Raw genomic sequence first — 19,589 nt, 5'->3', positions numbered from 1 at the left:
CAAGAGGGACCCCACGCCACTGCTCTGCAGTCTACAGAGCTTTTCTGAAGTTTTGCTTTGGTGGGGGGGCAGGAAGAGGGAGAAGACCTTGCTAGAAGCTGGAGCTCAGAAATGGTCGCTGCTGGTGGGGCGGGGGGGAGGACTCCAAGCTTGTCATGAGGCATGGTACTTGGGGAGTTGTTGAGGGGGGTGGTGGCTAGAGGGGAAGGACATACAAGGCAGTCGGAAGCAAGATGACAAACACCTTGATGTCGATTTGTCCAAGAAGAGGTGGTGATCAAAGCGGGGGTGGTCAGGGAGCTCTGATTGGTCGGAGGGAGGGGTTTGGGGTGGGGCTAGCCACCTCTCGAGGCTTTAAAAGCTCATCGGAGAGGGCGGGATGCTGTCATTCCTTCTCTGACTCTCGAGGTGGAAGGCACGCTTTCTCGGAGCTCCTGGTGACAGAGCAGGTGTTTTGTATCCAGACCGGGCTACCGATCCTGAGCACGCTGGAGGTCTTCACCGTCTCCGGGGAAGCCATGGGGCCCACCCTGGCGGTTCCCACCCCATACGGCTGTATTGGTTGTAAACTGCCTCAGCCAGACTACCCGCCAGCTCTGGTCATCTTTATGTTCTGTGCGATGGTCATCACCATCGTTGTAGACCTGATCGGCAATTCCATGGTCATCTTGGCCGTATCAAAGAATAAGAAGCTCCGCAATTCTGGTAAGCCACCCTCCCTTCTTCCCCGGTGTGCAGCCACTTGTAACCCCTAGGGCGTTAGTTTAGGCTTCCCAAATAGAGAACCCATGGCCAGTGCCCCCACATGGAACATCCCTGCCTCCGAGTTCCCTGCAAGCCTGGGAGGGGGGTGATGTTATGCCCTCCCGTAAACTTAGAGCTTCTCAAGGCAAAAGGGGCACAAAGAATTAGCTTTGGGAGTCCCAAATCCCCACACGCAAAGCGCCGGTTCTCGCGGTGCGCGGCAGCCAGGCGAGCAGTGCCCGGTCGGGGACCCCAAGCGAAGGGAGCCGGTGCCGCCGCGGACAGCCCTGCCGCCGCCCGGGAAACAGCGTGCCAAGCCAGAAGCTGCAGAGGTAGCTGCGCCGAGGCAGCACGGGCCGAACGGACTCGGAGGGACCAGCGCACTGGAGAGCCATCTGGAAAGTTAAGTTGGTAGCGGCGGCGGCGGCGGCAGCAGTAGCAGTGGCGGCGGCGGCACTTCCCGGAGCGCAGCGCTCAAGCCGGCAGGGTCCCCGCCGCCGCGGCCCGGGGTCCGGGGGCGACCAGCACTGCGCCAGGGCGGCGAGCGCAGAGCCCGCCTAATGCGTCCAAGGCGTGGTGAGCCCGCCCCCCGGTCCCGGGGCGCAAGGCTGAAAGGGGCGCGCGGCGGCGGCAGCAGCAGCGGCAGCGGCAGCGGAGACCCAGATGTCCGTAAGCAGGGAGCGAAGGACGCAGGGGGCGGCGGGACGGAAGACGGCAGTCTGGGAGAACTGCGGGAGTAGGTCTGGGGCCCCGGGGGGTGGGGAGGCGGTGCAGCCTGCGGGCCAAGGGCGGGGGGCGCAGACCCTGTGGCGGGGCGCGCCAGGGGGGCTGTGGGCGGCAGCGGAAGGCTCTGGGGACCGGGCGGCGGGGCCACGCTCGGCGCTTGGGCCCGGGGGTGCGAGGGGAGGAGAACGGAGAGGGGTAGAAGTGCCTGTGGCGGGGCACGGGAGCAGCAGCGGCCGGGCCCGGGGGTGGTTTTGCTTAGGCGAGGAGTCACAAAATGCGACACGCTTTTCAAAAAAAAAAAAAAAAAAAAAACCGGCGGCCACAGTCCTTAAAGTTCTCTCCTCCACTCTGGCGAGGGGTCCGAACTGGCCTTGGTCCCCTGGAGACGGCCGCCACCCTCGGACCTCCCCCTGTCTGCGGTGAGGTCCCGGGGCCGGGCCACTGAGTCCAGCCGCCTGCGGAGGGCACGCTCTGTTTTTTTTTTTTTCTTCTTTCCTCTTCTTCTTCCCTCTCTCTTAAATAAAGGTGGTTGGTGTCTTTGTCTTTTTGTTTCTAAAGCTTCGCCCTCTCTCTTTACCGGGTTTCTTCTTCGAATTCATGACTTGGAAGGAAAACCCTCCTCTGGGGCCGCCGGCGCCGTGGCCGCGCTCGCGGGCGGAGCGGTTCCTTGGCCCGTTGACACAGCGCTCCTTTCTCCCGGTCCAAGTGGAAGCGAAAACGTGCCAAACCCACGCTAATTAGCACTGAGGTCTTTCCAATGAAAGAGGGCTCTGCGTTTTGCACTTAGCCTCTTCCCTCTCCCTTTTGCGAAAGGTTTTACAGAAACGTCCCTACCGCTGATCTGCGAAACAGGAGTGGCGCAGACCTCCCTTCCCTTCCCGGTTTGGCTCGCAGGCCCCAGGGGAATTCGGGGCCAGGGACTGCGAGACTGAGAGCCCTCTTGTGGGGGTGGTGACTGAGACCCTGCGCGCGGCCAAGCGATGTCCGGGCCTGAAGCGGGCGCTTCTTCAAGCGCTCCCATCTCCCCCCACCCCAAGGAGAGTAATTGCCTCGATTCATTTCCCGTGTTCACAATTTCTTTGGCCTCAGACTCGGTTTTGCAGGGCGTCCCCTCCCCCTCAGTTTTGACTCCGAGGTTACCTTGGCCCTGGTAGGTACTTGGACCCGCTCAGTCTTAGATAGCGGCTGGTCCCGCTTGGATCGAGTGCCCTTTTGTCATCAGTGCAGTGCTAGGCAACTAGTAGCTGTATTTTTTTTCCTTAAACTGGGGCTTCCTGACGTTCCTCCAGTCTCCGGACATGCCCTTCACCCTCCACCTCCCCTCTGCTACACCCACCCCCCCCCGCGCCCCCGGGGGAAAAGTTGGCATGTTTTTCTCTAAAATGATGGCGGCATGACAGCATCTGGGTCTGAAGGCTTCTCTCGGGGCTTTCGTGCTCCTGGCTGTCTGTCATAAGCCCCTTCTTTCCCAGAGCAGAGATGACATTGTTTTAAAGGGGAAAAGAGGTTGGTAAAGGACAGGTCTCCCAAACCTGGCTGTACATCAGAACCACGTGGGACACACTTGAAAATAAACATAAAAACACCACTGCATTTCTTTAAAAGAATTCTAGAATTCTGAATTGTCCCCAATCCAGCGGGCCGTTTCCTGTTTAACTTTGTAGATGTCTACAGTTAACCATTTCTTCTTCTCTGTCTCTTCCCTCCTCCCTCCCCCAACGTGTTTTTCAGGCAACGTCTTCGTGGTCAGCCTCTCCTTGGCGGACATGCTGGTGGCCATCTACCCCTACCCTCTGATGCTTCATGCCATGGCCATTGGGGGCTGGGATCTGAGCCAGCTCCAGTGTCAGATGGTTGGGTTTGTCACAGGGCTCAGCGTGGTTGGCTCTATCTTCAATATCATGGCCATCGCCATCAACCGCTACTGCTACATCTGTCACAGCCTCCAGTACGAACAGCTCTTCAGTGTGCGCAAAACTTGCATCTACCTGGTCGTCACCTGGATCATGACTGTCATGGCCGTTCTGCCCAACATGTACATAGGCACCATCCAGTACGACCCTCGCACTTACACTTGCATCTTCAACTACGTGAACAACCCTGTCTTCGCCGTAACCATCGTCTGCATCCACTTCGTCCTCCCCCTGCTCATTGTAGGCTTCTGCTACATCAGGATCTGGACCAGGGTGCTGGCAGCCCGGGCTGCAGCTGGACAGAGCCCTGACAACCAGCTGGCTGAGGTGCGCAATTTCCTAACCATGTTTGTCATCTTCCTCCTCTTTGCAGTGTGCTGGTGCCCCATCAACGTGCTCACTGTCCTGGTAGCTGTTGGCCCGAAGGGAATGGCAGAAAAGATCCCCAACTGGCTGTATCTTACTGCGTACTTCATAGCCTACTTCAATAGCTGCCTCAATGCTGTGATCTACGGGCTACTCAATGAGAATTTCCGAAGAGAATACTGGATCATCTTTCATGCAGTGTGGCACCCTGCCCTCTTCTTCTCTGGCCTCATCACTGACATTGGTGAGACTCAGGAAGCCCATGCCCTGGCCCATGCCCGTGCCCAAGCCCGAGACCAAGCCTGTGAGCAAGACCTCACCTGTCCTGCTGTGGATGAAACAGTAATGAGTGTCTGGAATGTTCCACTCCCCGGTGACACTGCAGCTGGCCAGCCTGACTGTGCCTCTGGCCTCCCCAAGTTGGTCTCTGGACACTCCAAGCCTGCACTGGGCCACAGGTTTGCTTCGGGCCACCCCGAGTCTGCCACTGTCTACCCTAAGCCTCCCTGTGTCCACTTTAGGGCTGGTTCTGTCCACTTTAAGCCTGCCTCTGGCCACCACCTCACCGCTGGCAGTCACTCCGAGACTGTCTTCAGCCCTGCCACCAGCCACCCCAAACCCACCGCTGGCCACATCAAGCTTGCTACCAGCCTCTCTGAGCTCACTGCTGCTGACTACCCTGAGTCTGCCACCACCACCATCCCTGAGCCCACTACCACTGGCCACCTTGAGATCACCACTCCCTGCCACCCTGAGACCACTACCAGCACCGGCCACCTTGAGTCTGACATCACTGAGCCTGCTTCCAGCTTTGCCAGTGGATCCCTCGAGTCTGCCGCCAGCCACCTGGAGCCTGCCATTGCTGCTGGCCTTCCTGAGACTGTGGTGGTTGATATTGAAGCTGATTACGATGAAGTGGCTGTGTAAGACATTCTCTCGTGGGTGGCGAAGCAATGGCCCACTCTCAAGGTTGTTTTACACATGCTCCCAAGTGTGATATCTTTACTGCACACACACACAGTCACACGCAGACCCTGACGTGGTGTGGGCTCCATTCACCTTCAGGCGTACTTCCCCTTTACACCATGTGCTCTACAAAAGTGTGTGTGCGCGCTTGCGATTGTAGAGGCCGCCTTCCCCAAAGTTTCACATCTGCTCTCAGAGCCTCTCTTTCCTCGTATGGCTGACCTCCAGCCCACTGGATTTTCTTCCAGTCTCTCGCCTCCTTTTTCCTCTTTCCTGCTCCCTCTTCCTGCTTTCTTCTCCCATTCCTCATGGGGGAGGAGTGCATGCGCAGCGGTAAAGGTGTGTCCTGGTGAAGGCTTCTCCACAGTGACTGTCGCTGCACAGCTTTAGGTTTTAAGTGTATAACTCTATATTGCCCTTCTAACGGCAGTCAGAAAAAGTTACTACTAAGTGCCAGTACTCGAATCAGTTTCTTTTCTAAACTTCAGCGACAAAATAGGCCCCATATCTGAAGAATACAATTTGTAAACTCTTATTAAAACAGATGTTTATGCCTGTGAAATCGAATAACCAAAGGAAAACTATGATGGCACCGAATTATTTCTATTCTGTGACAATCCAAACGTTGGGGCTGATTTTTATAGTCAAGAACGTAGCCACTTACCTTTTTTAGTGTTTGCCAGGATTGTCTTTCATCTAGGTCCAGAGAAACACATCCATTCATAACCTACTTTCCTCTCCTAAAGCCCAAACTTAGGGTTGCTAGGATCAATTACAGTCCTGTTTTTAATATTATAATTTATAACTACTCTTCGCATCAGGTTTTTTTTTTTTAAACAGCCTGATGTTGTCATACAACCCGTTTTTACATTTTTGGTTTTCATTTGAAAAGGAATTTGAGGTAACAACTGGCAGACAGAGCACTGCTGTGGAGGTTGTAAAATGGCTATTTCTCCAAAAGCCTTTCTTTTCCACCTGCCGGGCGCCACCCTGTCCCTCTGCGCCTCCTGCCTGGGGAGAGAGATGAGGAAAAAGATGCCAGCACTAGCCAGTCCCACCACGCGGGGCTGAGAGTCCATGAGCCCAAAAGTTAAGTCAGCGAGGTCCTGCAACAGCACACTTGACAGCCCAGGGAATAATTATTTTTCTACAGAACTCAAGAAAAAGCTGCCATTTAATGAAAATTTCAATTATGGATTCAAATTGACACTTTAAGCTGAGTTTACTGTACTAAAGCTTGTAAGGATGAGTGGAAGTGGATTATACTGCCTTAATTCTATACTTGTGGTTGCAATTAAATAAGTGTTTTCGTGGCTTTGATGTGTAATTTATTGATAAATTCGCCAATTCTGCCAGGGTGTATGGTGGGGGGAGCCTGGGCCTGGATTGTCAGAGGACTCGGGGACAAGTTGCAGCTCTGTCGCTAGCTTGCTCGATCCCAGAGCAAGGCCCTCGATCCCTCTCTCTCTCCTCGGTGTCTTTACTTAGCAGGGTGTGGGGAGGGATGAAACAGGCGGGCCTGTGAGGGAGGGAGGGACGTTCTTACTAGCCACCTGCCTGCCCTTGAACTCCTGTGCCTTGCCTGCTATGGCACCTGAAAACAGGTCACCTTTTAACACCCATGGAAGGAGCGAGGCCAGGGCACAATAATGTCACAATCCTAGAAGCTGCTGGGTCCAGAGGTCAAGTGGGGAGGCACAGGAGTTGGAGGCTTGGCTGTCCAGCTGGGAGATGGGTGGCAAGACCCCGGACACTGGACAAGTTTCCTGACCTCAGGAACATATTTCCAAAAGAATACCTAGTGACAAAGATATGTTCAAAATAAACTGCAAAGTCAAAGTAGAAGTGGACTCAAAATAATAGCAGGATATCAAGTTTGTTAAAAATATGCGTGTGGAACACACGTACGTGCACACAGACACGCAGAGTTGTGCATATGTAGTGGTTTGATCCAGGAGTTGCCAGATTGTGGGTATAAACTGAGGCCATTTTCAACGCCCAAGTTACTGGGGTTTGAGCGCCGCCAGCGTGACTGCTGGAGCTCAGGCTGACCACTCCCCTGTGCAAAATACCTGCCAAGATTTCCTGGAGACCCAAAAAAGGTGTCTACCCATGTGCTCACAGACAGGTCTACAATCCCCCGCCCCCCATGTTTTCCATGTTCTTTCTTTCCACCCCCTACCCAAGGAGCTCTGCTTTCAGTGAGGTTGTTAGTGACCAAATCAAGTGTGTTGTGTTTCAACACTCCAAACTGCCCCTCTCTGGGGGCTCAAGGGGTGCAGGGTTCTGAGCGGTGATGGGAGGGGTGCGGAGAACTATGGGACCTTATTACAACTTTGCACCACACTTGCCCAGAGTCTCCCAGAGTCTCAGGAAGGAGCTGCTTCAGCCTCCCTCACTGGGCTGTCTCCTGCAAGCAGCTTTCTCCAGTCCCGGCCACCCCGGCCCCCATCTTGGGGCGGAGACAAGCAGCAGTTCAAGGACAGCCTCTAAGCAGTTCAGGCTCAACCAAGAAATGTTCTCCTCTGCCCCTCCCCCCTGTAACCAGAGCCCCCCCCCCTTCCCGCGCCCCAAGCCAAGAAATCTTAGAAACACAGCTGTGATTTGCCACCCCTCCTCTGGGTGACCAAGATGCTGATCCTCCGCCCTCCTCACAGTTCTCCGCAGAAAATGCAAGGCTTGGGGCTTTGCATCAGAACAAAAGAGTCAACTTCACTGACTTCCTGTGAGTGAATCTGCCCCAAGGTGAGCCCACATCTGCATAATTACAGGTAAAAAGATACAAACAACTTTTAAATACAGTTTGCTCCAGTTCCTACTCTTTTTTTTCCTCTCTCTTTAAATTGAAATGTAATTTATATACTGCAAAGTGACAATTTGGTAATTTTTAAAAATATGTACGTTGTTGTTGCTGTCTGCACCCCAGGCGGCCCCCCACTCATGGCAACCCTAGATGCTATTGAGTAAAACTGCTCCCTAGGGTTTTTTTGGCTGTAATCTTTATGGAAAAAAAAAATTATGGAAGCAGATCGCCAGGCCTTTCTTTCACAGAGCTGCTGGGTGGGTTCAAAACGTCAGCCTTCCAGTTAGCAAACTGTTTGTGCCACCCAGGCTACCACTCTGAGCAAGACACAGTTATTCCTAGCTCTCCAGGAGCTTACCGGAGACTTTGGCCCTCTTTGCCCACTTCTAGTCAATCCCTCACCCACAATTAACCGCTCTCCTGACCTCTATTGCCATATGTTAATTGTGCCTGTTCCAGAATTTCATATCTAGGGAAGCATGCAGTTTGTGTTCTTCTGTGTCTGGCTTCTTGCTCACCATTATGTCTCTGAGATTCATCCATGTTTTTATGGGTATCAATACTTTTTCATTTTTATATATTGACTCGACGGCAGCGGGTTGGGTATTGGGTACAGTATATATATATATATATTATATCGTACAGTTTATTTATTGATTCTACTATTATATTCTGGATATTAGTATACACATATACAGCACATACACGTGTGTGTGTATATTTCACGAATCTTCTCTTAGTCTGTGATTTGCCTTTTTACTCTCTTAATTGTACCTTTTGATGAGCAAAAGTCCTTAACATTATGAAATCCGATTTATCAGTTATTTCCTTTGTGAGTGTTTTGTGTTTAAGAATTTTCTTATGACTTTAATGTAATGAATATATTCTCCTGCTTTTTCTTTTTAGAAACTTTATGGCTTTGCTTTTCACATTTAGGTCTACGATCCATATTAATCATTTTTGTGTCTGGTGTGAGATAGGGGTCAAGTTTCAAATTTTCCTTTCCTCACCATTTTTTTAAAAGACCATCCCTTGTTCCACTGAATTACAGTGGAGACTTTGCTGTCAACTAGATAATCAGACATATATGACACGTTTTTACACATCTCTGTGAACGTCTTTCTCTGCCTGTTTCTGGGCCGCCTGTTCTGTCCTCCTAATCTGTTCTGTCGATCCTTGCAGCACTGCAGCGTTTTGAATTAATCGAAGTGCATTTACATGCAGGGATGTTCACATAAGTGATGCTCACGTAAGTGTACAGCTAAATGGATTTCGACGTGTACACATATTTGTGTAACTGCTACCCAGATGAAGATATAAAACATTTCTTGCACCTCAAACCTTCTTTCATATCCCCAGTCAACAGCTCCCCCAAAGAAAACCACAAGTCTAACCTGTATTACCACAGATCACTTTTGCCAGTTTTTAAACCTCACACAGATGGAATGATACACTATGTGCTCTTTCGGGTCTGAATTCTTTTACTCTACATTATGCATTTGAGATGCATCCACGTTGTTGCATGTATCGACAGTTCTTTAAAAAAAATTTATAGAAAGTTTTAATGGTGTGTGATATCATCAAGCTCTGTGAAGCTGAAAAAGCAGATGATAAAATACAGGGGGTCCCTGGGTTACAAACAGCCGCCTTAAGATCTTGTTCTTAAATGTTATGCAAATTTGCCCTCACTTTGAAATGATCGAACAAATTCCTACTTGCAACAAATTCTTCATCACAATCACCTTCACTGGCTGCAGTGCAGCTTTTAAATCATTGAAAAGGCTTGGAGCCTTTGCTTGCACTAAAACCCAGTGCCTTCAAGGCGGTTCCGACCCAGCGACCTATAGGACAGAGTAGAAGTGCCCCATAGGGTTTCCAAGGAACAGCTGATGGATTCGAATTGCTGACCTTTTGGTTAGCAGCTGAGCCCTTCACCACTGTGCCACCAAGGTTTCCTCTTGCAACTCAAGTAAGGCTAAATGAGAGCCATGATGAGCACCTGTCCCGGCTTACATACAAATTCGACTTAAAGACATAGTTAGGAATGCATCTCAGTCATAACCCGGGGACTCTCTGTAGTAAGTGATTTTAATAACAAAAGCTACATTGAACATACGAAAAGAAATACATTTTACCATTTTCTATAATAAATATGGAGCCCTGGTGGCAGAGTGGTTAAGAGCTACAGCTACTAACCAAAAGGTTGGCAGTTTGAATCCACCAGCTGCTCCTTGGAAACCCTATGAGGCAGTTCTACTCTGTCCTGTAGGGTTGCCATGAGTTGGAACCGACTCAATGGCAATGTTTTTTTTTAATAACAGATATATGTATTTATCTTTTTATTTGGAATGTAATACCTCTACCATAAATCTCACCCTTTTGAAGTGTTAAATTCAGCATTTTTTAGTGTATTCACAAAGTTGTGCAACCCTCAGCGCTAACTCCAGAATATTTTTATCATCCCAAAAGAAATCTTGTACCCTTTTATATTCACTCTTCTCCCCTCCATGGCAACCACTAATCTGCTTTCTGTTTCTGTAGATTTGGCAGTTATGGACATTTCATATAAATGGAGTAATGCGACGTGTGGCCTTTTGTGTACGCCTTCTTTCACTTAATATAATGTTTTCAAGGTTCTTCCGTGTTGTAGCATGTATCAGCACTTCATTTCTTTTTATGGCTGAATAATATTCCACTGTATCAATATACCACACTGTGTTTATTCATTCGTCTGTTGATGAACATTTGGGTCATTTCCACTTTTTGGCTATTATGAATAATCCCTCTATGAACATCCATGTACAAGTTTTTGTGTATACATATGTTTTCAATTCTCTTGAGTATACACCTACAAGTGGAATTGCCAGGTAGTATGGAAAGTCTACCAATTGCACTCCTGGATATAGACCCAAGCTAACGCTAAGGTACCTGTAAGGAGCCCTGGTAGCACAAATGGTTAAGCGCTTGATTGTTGACCGAAAGGTTGGCAGTTTGAACCAACCCAACAGCTCCGCTGGAGAAAGACCTGATGATCCGCTTCTGTGGAGATTACAGTCAAGAAAACCCTATAAGGGCAGTTCAACTCTGTAACATGGCAGTCACTATGAGTCAAAAATGACTTGATGGAACACAACAACATGGCACCTCTATGTTTAATGCTTTGAGGAACTGCCAAACTGTTTTCCAACGTGACAACGCCATTTTACATTTCTACCTGCAGTGCACAAGGGTTACAATAGCTCTACATTCTCTCCAATACCTGTTATTGTCCATCTTTTTGTTTATTATAGCCATCTTAGTGGATGTGAAAGGAGCCCTGGTGGTACAATGGTTAAGGACTTGGTTGTTAACTGAAAGGTTGGTGGTTCGAAACCACCAGCCACTCCACGGGGAAAAGATGTGCAACCTGCTTCCATAAAGATTTACAGCTATGGAAACCCTGCAGGGCAGTTCTACTCTGCCTTATAGGACAGCTCTGAGTTGGAATCAACTAGGCAGCAATGGGGTAGTGAATGTGAAGTGGTACCTCAATGTGGTTATGATCTGCATTTCCATGACTAATGATGTTCAACATCTATTCATGTGCTTATTGAACATTTGTATATCTTCTTGGGAGAAATGTCTATACAAATTCTTGGCCTATTTTTAAATGGTGTTATTTCCCTTTTTATGTTTAAGTTTTAAGAGTTCTTTATATATTCTGGATAATTGTTCCCTAGCAGATACAGGATTTGCAAATATTTTCTCCAATTCTGTGGGTAGCCTTTTCACTTTCTTGATAGTGTCTTTTGATGCCACAAAGTTTTTAATTTTGCTGAAGCCTAATTTATGTATTTTTTCTTGCTCGTGCTTTTGATGTCATATACAAGAAACCATTGCCTAAACCAAGGCTGCAAAAGTTTTATACCTCTGTTTCCTTCTAAGAGTTTTATAGTTTTAGTTCTTATATTTAAGTATTTCATCCATTTTGAATTAATTTTTGTATATGGTGTGAGATAGGTATCAAACTTCATTCTTTTGCTTGTGGCTATCCAGTTTTTTTTTTTTACCACTGAATGGCTTTGGTATCCTTATCAAAAATTAATTGACCACAGATGTATGGGCCTATTTCTGGCTTGTGGTTCGAACTCACCAGTCACTCCACTGGTGAGAAACATATGGCAACCTGCTTACATAAAGATTTACAGCCATGGAAACCCTCAAGGCAGTACTACTTTGTCCTATACAGTCACTCTGAGTTGGAATCGACTCCATCGGTCTATATGTCTATCCTTATGCCAGTAACACACTGTTTTGATGACTGTAGCTTTGTGATACATTTCAAAATAAAGAAGCATCTGATGTCTTTTAATTTTACCTTAAAGGATGACCTTTAGTATTTCTTGTAGGGTAGATCAGCTAGCAATGAATTCTCTCAGTTTTATTTACCTGGAAATGTTTTAATTTCTCCATTTTTGAAGGATAATTTTGCAAGTTATAGAATTTTTGGTTGACAGAGATTTTCAGAATGGATAGAAAAGACACAACTATGTGACATCTACAAAAAAAATCAACTTTAAATATAAAGACTGAGATAGGTTAAAAGCAAATGGATGGAGAAAGATATACCATGCTAACACCATTCAAAAGAAAACTGGAGTAGCTATACTTATTTCAGACAAAGCAAGCTTCAGAATAAGCATAATTATCAGGGGTAAAGAGGGACATTACATAATGGTAAAGGGGTCAAATTCTCCAAGAAGACATAACACTCCTTAACCTGTGTGCATCTAGCATCAGAGCGTCAAATTATATAATACTGATAGAACTGCCAGGAGAAATAGACGAATTCATTATTACAGTTGAAGACTTCAACATCCTTGAACTATAATTGATAGATCAAGTGGACAGAAAATCAGTAAGGATACAGCTGATCTGAACAGCACCAATTTGACCTAACTGATAGTTATAGAACACTTGATCCAATAACATCAGACTACACATTATTCTCAGACCCACCTGAAACGTGACCGACTTAAAGGCCATAAAACACATCTTGTTGTTATTAGGCTCTGCAGAATTGGTTCCAACTCATAGCGACCCTATGCACAACAGAACGAAACACTGCCCAGTCCTGAGCCATCCTCACAATCGTTGTTATGCTTGAGCCCATTGTTGCAGCCACTGTGTCAATCCACCTCGTTGGGGGTCTTCCTCTTTTTTGCTGACCCTCTACTTTACCAAGCATGATGTACTTCTCCCGGGGTTGGTCCCTCTGATAAAATGTCCAAAGTACGTGAGATGTGGTCTCACCATCCTCGCTTCTAAGGAGCATTCTGGCAGTAGGATATATTCCAAGGAGTGGGATTGCTGGATCATATGGTAGTTCTATTTCTAGCTTTTTAAGGAAGCACCAAATAGATTTCTGAAGTGGTTGTACCATTTTATATTCCCACCAGCAGTGTATAAGTGTTCCAGTCTCTCCACAGCCTCTCCAAGGTTTACTATTTTGTTATTTTTGGATTAATGCCAGCTTTGTTGGAGTGAGATGGTATCTCATTGCAGTTTTGATCTGCATTTCTCTAACAGCTAATGATGGTGAGCATTTCATCATGTATCTGTTAGCTGCTTGAATGTCTTCTTTGGTGAAGTGCCTGTTCATATCCTTTGCCCATTTTTTAATTGCATTATTTGTCTTTTTGCTGTTGAGGTTTTGAAGCACTGTGTAGACTTTAGATATCAGATGCTGATAGGAATTGTCACAGCCTAAAACTTTTTCCCAGTCTGTAGGTAGTCTTTTTACTCTTCGGTGAAGTTTTGGTTGTGAATAAGTGTTTGATTTTTAGGAGTTCCCAGTTATCAAGTTTCTTTTCTGGTGTCTGTGCATTGTTAGTAATGTTTTGTATAGTGTTTATACCATGTGTTAGGGCTCCTAGCATAGTCCCTATTTTTTATTCCATGATCTTTGTTGTTTTAGATTTTATATTTAAGTCTTTGATTCATTTTGAGTTGGTTTTTGCACATGGTGTTAGGTATGGTTCTTGTTTCATTTTTTTTGCAGATAAATATCCATTTATGCCAGCACAAATTGTTAAAGAGACTGTCTTTTCCCCATTTAACAGACTTTAGGCCTTTGTCAGATATCAGCTGCTCATCTGTGGATGGATTTATGTCTGGATTCTCAATTCTGTCCATTGGTCTATGTTACCAATACCAGGCTGTTTGACTAGTGTGGTGGTATAATATGTTCTAAAATCAGGTAGTGTGAGGCCTCCCACTTTTTTTTTCTTTTTCATTAATGCTTTACTTATCCGGGGCCTCTTTCCCTTCCATATGAAGTTGGTGATTTCTTTCTCCATCTTATTAAAAACGCAGTTGGAATTTGGATCGGAATTGGAATGTGTCTATAGGTTGCTTTGGGTAGAATAGACATGTTTACGATGTTGAGTTTTCCTATCCATGAGCAAGGTATCTTTTTCCACTCAAGCAGGTCTCTTTTGGTTTCTTGCAGTTTTCTTTGTATAGGTCTTCTATGTCTCTGGCTAGAGTTTTTTTTAATTAAATTTTATTGTGCTTTAAGTGAAAGTTTACAAATCAAGTCATTCTCTCATACAAAAATTTATATATTCCTTCCTGTACACTCCTAGTTGCTCTCCCCCTAAGGAGACAGCACACTCCTCCCCTCCACTTTCTCTCCTTGTGTTCTGGTTAGATTTTATCCTAAGTATTTTATCTTCTTGGGGGCTATGGAAATGGTATCGATTTGGTGATTTCCTCTTCGATGTTCTCTGTGTTGGTGTAGAGGAATCCAACTGATTTTTGTATGTTTATCTTGTATCCTGATACTCTGCGGAACTCTTCTATTAGTTTCAGTAGTTTTCTGGAGGATTCTTTAGGGTTTTCTGTTTATAAGATCATGTCATCCGCAAACAGATAGTTTTACTTCTTCCTTACCCATTTTGATGCCGTTTATTTCTTTATCCAGACTAATTGCTCTGGCTAGGACTTCCAGCACAAAGTTGCATAAGAGTGGTGATAATTAGCTTTCTTGTCTGGTTCCCGATCTCAAGGGGAATGCCTTCAGACTCTCTCCATTTAAGATGATGTTGGCTGTTGGCTTTGGATAAATGCCCTTTATTATGTTGAAGAATTTTCCCTCTATTCCTATTTTGCTGAGAGTTTTTATCATGAATGGGTGTTGGACTTTGTCAAATGCCTTTTCTGCATCAATTGATAAGATCATGTGGCTCTTGTCTTTTGTTTTATTAATATGATGGATTACATTGATTGTTTTTCTAACATTGAATCATCCCTGCATACCTGGTATGAATCCCACTCAGTCATGGTGAATTATTTTTTTTTGTTATGTTGTTGAATTCTATTGGCTAAAATTTTGTTGAGGATTTTTGCATCTAAGTTCACGAGGGATACAGGTGTGTAATTTTGTTTTTTTGTGTTGTCTTTACCTGGTTTTGGTATCAGGGTTATGCTGGCTTCATAGAATGAGTTTGGGAGTATACTGTCCTTTTCTATGCTCTGAAATACCTTTACTAGTAGTGGTGTTAACTCTTCTCTGAAAGTTTGGTAGAACTCTGCAGTGAAGCTGTCCGGACCAGGGCTTTTTTTTTGTTGGGAGTTTTTTGATTACCTTTTCAATCTCTTCTTTTGTTATGGGTCTATTTAGTTGTTCTACCTCTGTTTGTGTTAGTTTAGGTAGGTAATGTGTTTCTAGGAATTCATCCATTTCTTCTAGGTTTTCAAATTCATTAGAGTATAGTTTTTCATAGTAATCTGATATGATTCTTTTAATTTCAGTTGGGTCTGTTGTAATATCACCCATCTCATTTCTTATTCGGGTTATTTGTTTTCTCTCCTGTTTTCCTTTTGTCAGTTTGGCCAGTGGTTTATCAATTTTGTTGAGTTTTTCAAAAAACCAGCTTTTGGTCTTGTTAATTTTTTCAATTGTTTTTCTGTTTTGTATTTCATTTCCATTCAGCTCTAATTTTTATTATTTGTTTTCTTCTGGTGCCTGTGGGTTTCTTTTGTTGCTCTCTTTCTATTAGTTCAAGTTGTAGGGGTAATTCTTTGATTTTGGTCCTTTCTTCTTTTCGTATGTGTGCATTTATTGAGTTGAATTGAGTTCTGAGCACTGCTTTCGTTGTGTCCCAAAGGTACTGATAGGAAGCGTTTTCATTCTCATTGGATTCTACGAATTTCTTTATTCTGCCCTTAATCTCTCCTAAAACCCAGTAGTTTTTAAGCAAGGTATTGTTCAGTTTCCAAGTGTTTGATTTCCTTTTCCTGCTTTTTCTTTTATTGATTTCTACCTCTATGGCTTTATGGTCAGAGAAGATGGTTTGTAATATTTCAATGTTTTGTATTCTCTTCAGGCTTCCTTTATGACCTAATATGTGGTCTATTCTGGAGAATGTTCCATGTACATTGGAAAAGAAAGTATACTTGGCTGCTCTTGGGTGGAGTGTTCAGTATATGTCTATGAGGTCAAGTTGGTTGATTGTGGCATTTAAATCTTCAGTGTCTTATTGAGCTTCTTTCTAGGTGTTCTGTCCTTCACCGAATGTGGTGTGTTGAAGTCTCCTACTATTATTGTGGTGCTGTCTATCTTTGTTTTCAATGATGTTAGATTTTGTTTTATGTTTGTTGAAGCCCTGTCTTTGGGTGGGTAAATATTTAATATGGTTCTATCCTCCTTGTATATTGCCTCTTTGGTTATTATATAGTATCCTTCCTCATCCTTTGTGATATTTTTAACTTTAAAGCCTATTTTGCTAGAAATTTGTATTGCCACTCCTGCTCTTTTTGATCGTTGTTTGAGTGATATATATATTTTTCCATCCTTTGAGTTTTATTTGTTTGTGTCTTTAAGTCTAAGGTGTGTCTCTTGCAGGCAGCATGTACACAGATTATGTTTTTTTTTTAATCCATTCTGTCACTCTCTGTCCCTGTATTGGTGCATTTAGTTCATTTACATTCAGTGTAATTATGGATAGGTATGAATTTAGTGCTGTCATTTTGATGTCTTTTTTTGTGTGTTGTTGACAGTTTCTTTGTTCCACTTAATTTTTTGTGTGAGAAGTTTTTCTTTGTGTATTGTGTTTTCTCTTTTTCATTGTTGTTGATTTTTTTGTGCTGAGTCTTTATATTTTCCTTGTATTTTATTTTGACACGTAGGATGATTAGTCTCCTTTGTGGTTACCTTAATATTTACCCCTATTTTTCTAAGTTTAAACCAAAATTTGTTTCTTTATATTGCCTTGAGTTCCTCCCCATATGAAAGATCTCTGACTATGTTTTTTAGCCCCTTTTATTGATTTAATGCTGTTGTCTTTTATATAATGACATCGCTGTTTCTGTTTTGAGCATTTTTTAATCTTGATTTATTGTTGTAATTTCCCTATCTGGGTTTTGTTTTGGGTTGATATGCGATTGTTCTGTCCTGTGTTCTAGTCTTGAGTTGATATCTGATGTTACTCATTTTCTAATCAGAGAACTCTCTTTAGTATTTCTTGTAGTTTTGGTTTGGTTTTTGCAAATTCCCTAAACTTCTGTTTTCCTGGAAATATCCTAATTTCGCCTTCATACTTGAGAAACAGTTCAGGATATATGCTTCTTGGTTGGCAATTTTTTTCCTTAAATGCTTTATGTAAGTCATCCCATTGTCTTCTTGCTTGCAGAGTTTCTGCTGAGTAGTCTGAGCTTATTCTTATTGACTTTCCTTTGTAATTGACTTTTTGTTTATCCCTAGCTGCTCTTAAAATTGTCTCTTTATCCTTGGTTTTGAAAAGTTTGATTTTAATACTTCTTGGTGACTTTTGGGATCTATCTCGTGTGGGGTTTTTTGAGCATCTTGGCTAGGTATCTTCCTGTGTTTCAGGGTATCAGGGAAGTTTTCTGCCAACAAATACTCAACAGTTCTCTCTGTATTTTCTGTTTTCCCTCCCTGTTCTGGTACTTCAATCACTTGTAGGTTATTTCTCGTGTGAGAGTCCCACATGATTCTTATGGTTTCTTCGTTTTTAAAATTCTTTTATCTGATTTTTAAAAATATATTGGTGCCAAGTGCTTTATCTTCAATCTCACTAGTTCTGACTTCCATACCCTCAATTCTAATCCTCTTACCTTCTATTGAGTTGTCTAATTCTGAAATTTGATTGTTAATCTTATGAATTTCTGATTGCTGTCTATGGATTCTCATAGCCTATTAAATTTTTCATTATGCTCTTGAATAACCTTCTTAATTTCCTTGACTGCTTTGTCTGTGTGTTCTTTGGCTTATTCTGCATTTTGCTTTATCTCCTTCCTGATCTCTTGAAGGGTTCTGTATGTTAAATTTTTGTATTCTACCTCTGGTAATTCCAGGAATACCTCTTCCCCTGGAAGTTTCCTTGATTCTTTATTTTGAGAGATTGTTGAAGTGATCATGGTCTGCATCTTTATGTGATTTGATCTCAACTGTTGTCTCTAAGCCATCTATAATTTATTGTATTTATTTTATGTTTGCTTACTGCATCCTAGCTTCTTGCTTTGTTTTGTTTTGATATGCCCACATATACTGTTTGAATGAGCTAGCTTGAGTATTTTTGCCTTTGAAGCTCTAACATACTGTCACCAGATCATTAGAGCTGTTAGCAGGTATATGAGCCTAGGAGTGTATTCACTTTTCTTGTATGGATTCAGCTTAGGTGTCCAGGTAGACAGTCCTACCTGGACTTAGAAGGGCAGGGGTGGTTGGCGTAGGCACAGGTATCTGGTTGCAGCAGGGAGTCATGCTCCAAGCAAGACATGGGGCTGACAACCACCCTGCAAGTGTCTGAGAGGAAAGTGCTGCCCTGTTCCCTAGAGTGCACAGATGGGTGGGTTCTACAGCTGGACCATGAGTACCCAATACTTTTGGTTGTAAGGGCTGGCAGGCATCACTTATCCTTGGATCCCTGAGGCAGGTGGCTAGGTGGTGTGGGTGGAGCCAGCAGTCCTCAGGCCCCTGATGTGGGTAGGTGAGGACCCTGCTTAATAGGCAGAGTGGTGTCAAATGTCAAACACCTGCCTCTCCACCACAGAGCTGAAACAGTTGAAGTCAGATCTCAGGCACATACACCATTGCACTCTGCCAACAAGGGCCTAAGCTCCTGAAATGGGCCCACACAAGTCCATGCAGGGGTGAAAGGCATTCAAAGTGTGTGGACTGGGCCTGGATAGGAGGCTACTTCTGATCTGAGTTCCCAGCTTATGGAGCTGGCAGAGTATCTTTTCCCCATTTGTTAATTTATTCCTTCTCCAAGGCTGAGAGAATGGTTCAGGGCATGCATCAGGACCTATCTCAGGCCCAGGGAAATTGACAGCCACTGAAGCCAGCTTGGGGGCTAGAGGTGTGGTAAATTAGATGCAAGTACTCATCTTTTGCGGAGAGTGCTTTTATTCTCTGATTCCAGAGGCTTGAGTAGCCTGTGCAGCTCACCTTCTCTGCCAGAGGAAAACTGCATCTCCAATGCTACTGCCAGCCCCACTGTGCTTGCTCCAGGTGATTGTGCCTGAGAGGTGTCGGTTCCCGCCAAGTCATGTCCTGCAACTCCTTGCCACTTCTGAACTGTCTCTTCCTCCCCCTGCCACTGAGTCCAATTTCCTAACTTTGCCTTCGATGTTCAGGGCTCCTAGCTCGTCACATATATAATTGCTTTACTTGTTTTTTTGGGTCTTTGTTGTAAGAGGGATCCAGAAGTGTCTGACTACTCAGCCGTCTTAGCCCTGCCTCCCTGATGTACTTCTGAAAAAAAAAAGCCATTGAAACCTTATGGATACCAACAGAACATTGCCTGATATAGTGCTGGAAGATGAGGCCCTCATGTTGGAAGGCACTCCCAATATGACTGGGGAAGAGCTGCCTCCTTAAAGTCGACCTTAATGGTGTGGATAGTGTAATGCTTTCAGGCCCTTCATTTGCTGATATCGCACAACTCAAAATGAGAAGAAACAGCTGCAAAGATCCATTAGTAATCAGAATGTGGAATGTACAAAGGATGAATCAAGGAGATTTGGAAGTCATCAAAAATGAAATGGAATGTTTGAAGATTGTT

At 44.7% G+C, this 19,589-nt stretch overlaps 1 protein-coding gene across 1 annotated transcript; it reads left to right on the top strand.

The window, feature by feature from the left end:
- The first annotated feature begins 518 nt into the window (after window positions 1-518).
- On the top strand, window positions 519-4,676 carry GPR50 (G protein-coupled receptor 50). Its single transcript, XM_049872957.1, has 2 exons — window positions 519-705; window positions 3,202-4,676. The coding sequence occupies exons 1-2, from the start codon at window positions 519-521 to the stop codon at window positions 4,674-4,676; spliced, it is 1,662 nt and encodes a 553-aa protein (XP_049728914.1).
- The last annotated feature ends 14,913 nt before the right edge of the window (window positions 4,677-19,589 follow it).

Source organism: Elephas maximus, chromosome X (assembly GCF_024166365.1).
Source record: "Elephas maximus indicus isolate mEleMax1 chromosome X, mEleMax1 primary haplotype, whole genome shotgun sequence".
Classification (NCBI taxonomy): Eukaryota; Metazoa; Chordata; class Mammalia; order Proboscidea; family Elephantidae; genus Elephas; species Elephas maximus.
This window is presented reverse-complemented; position numbering and strand designations above follow the sequence as displayed.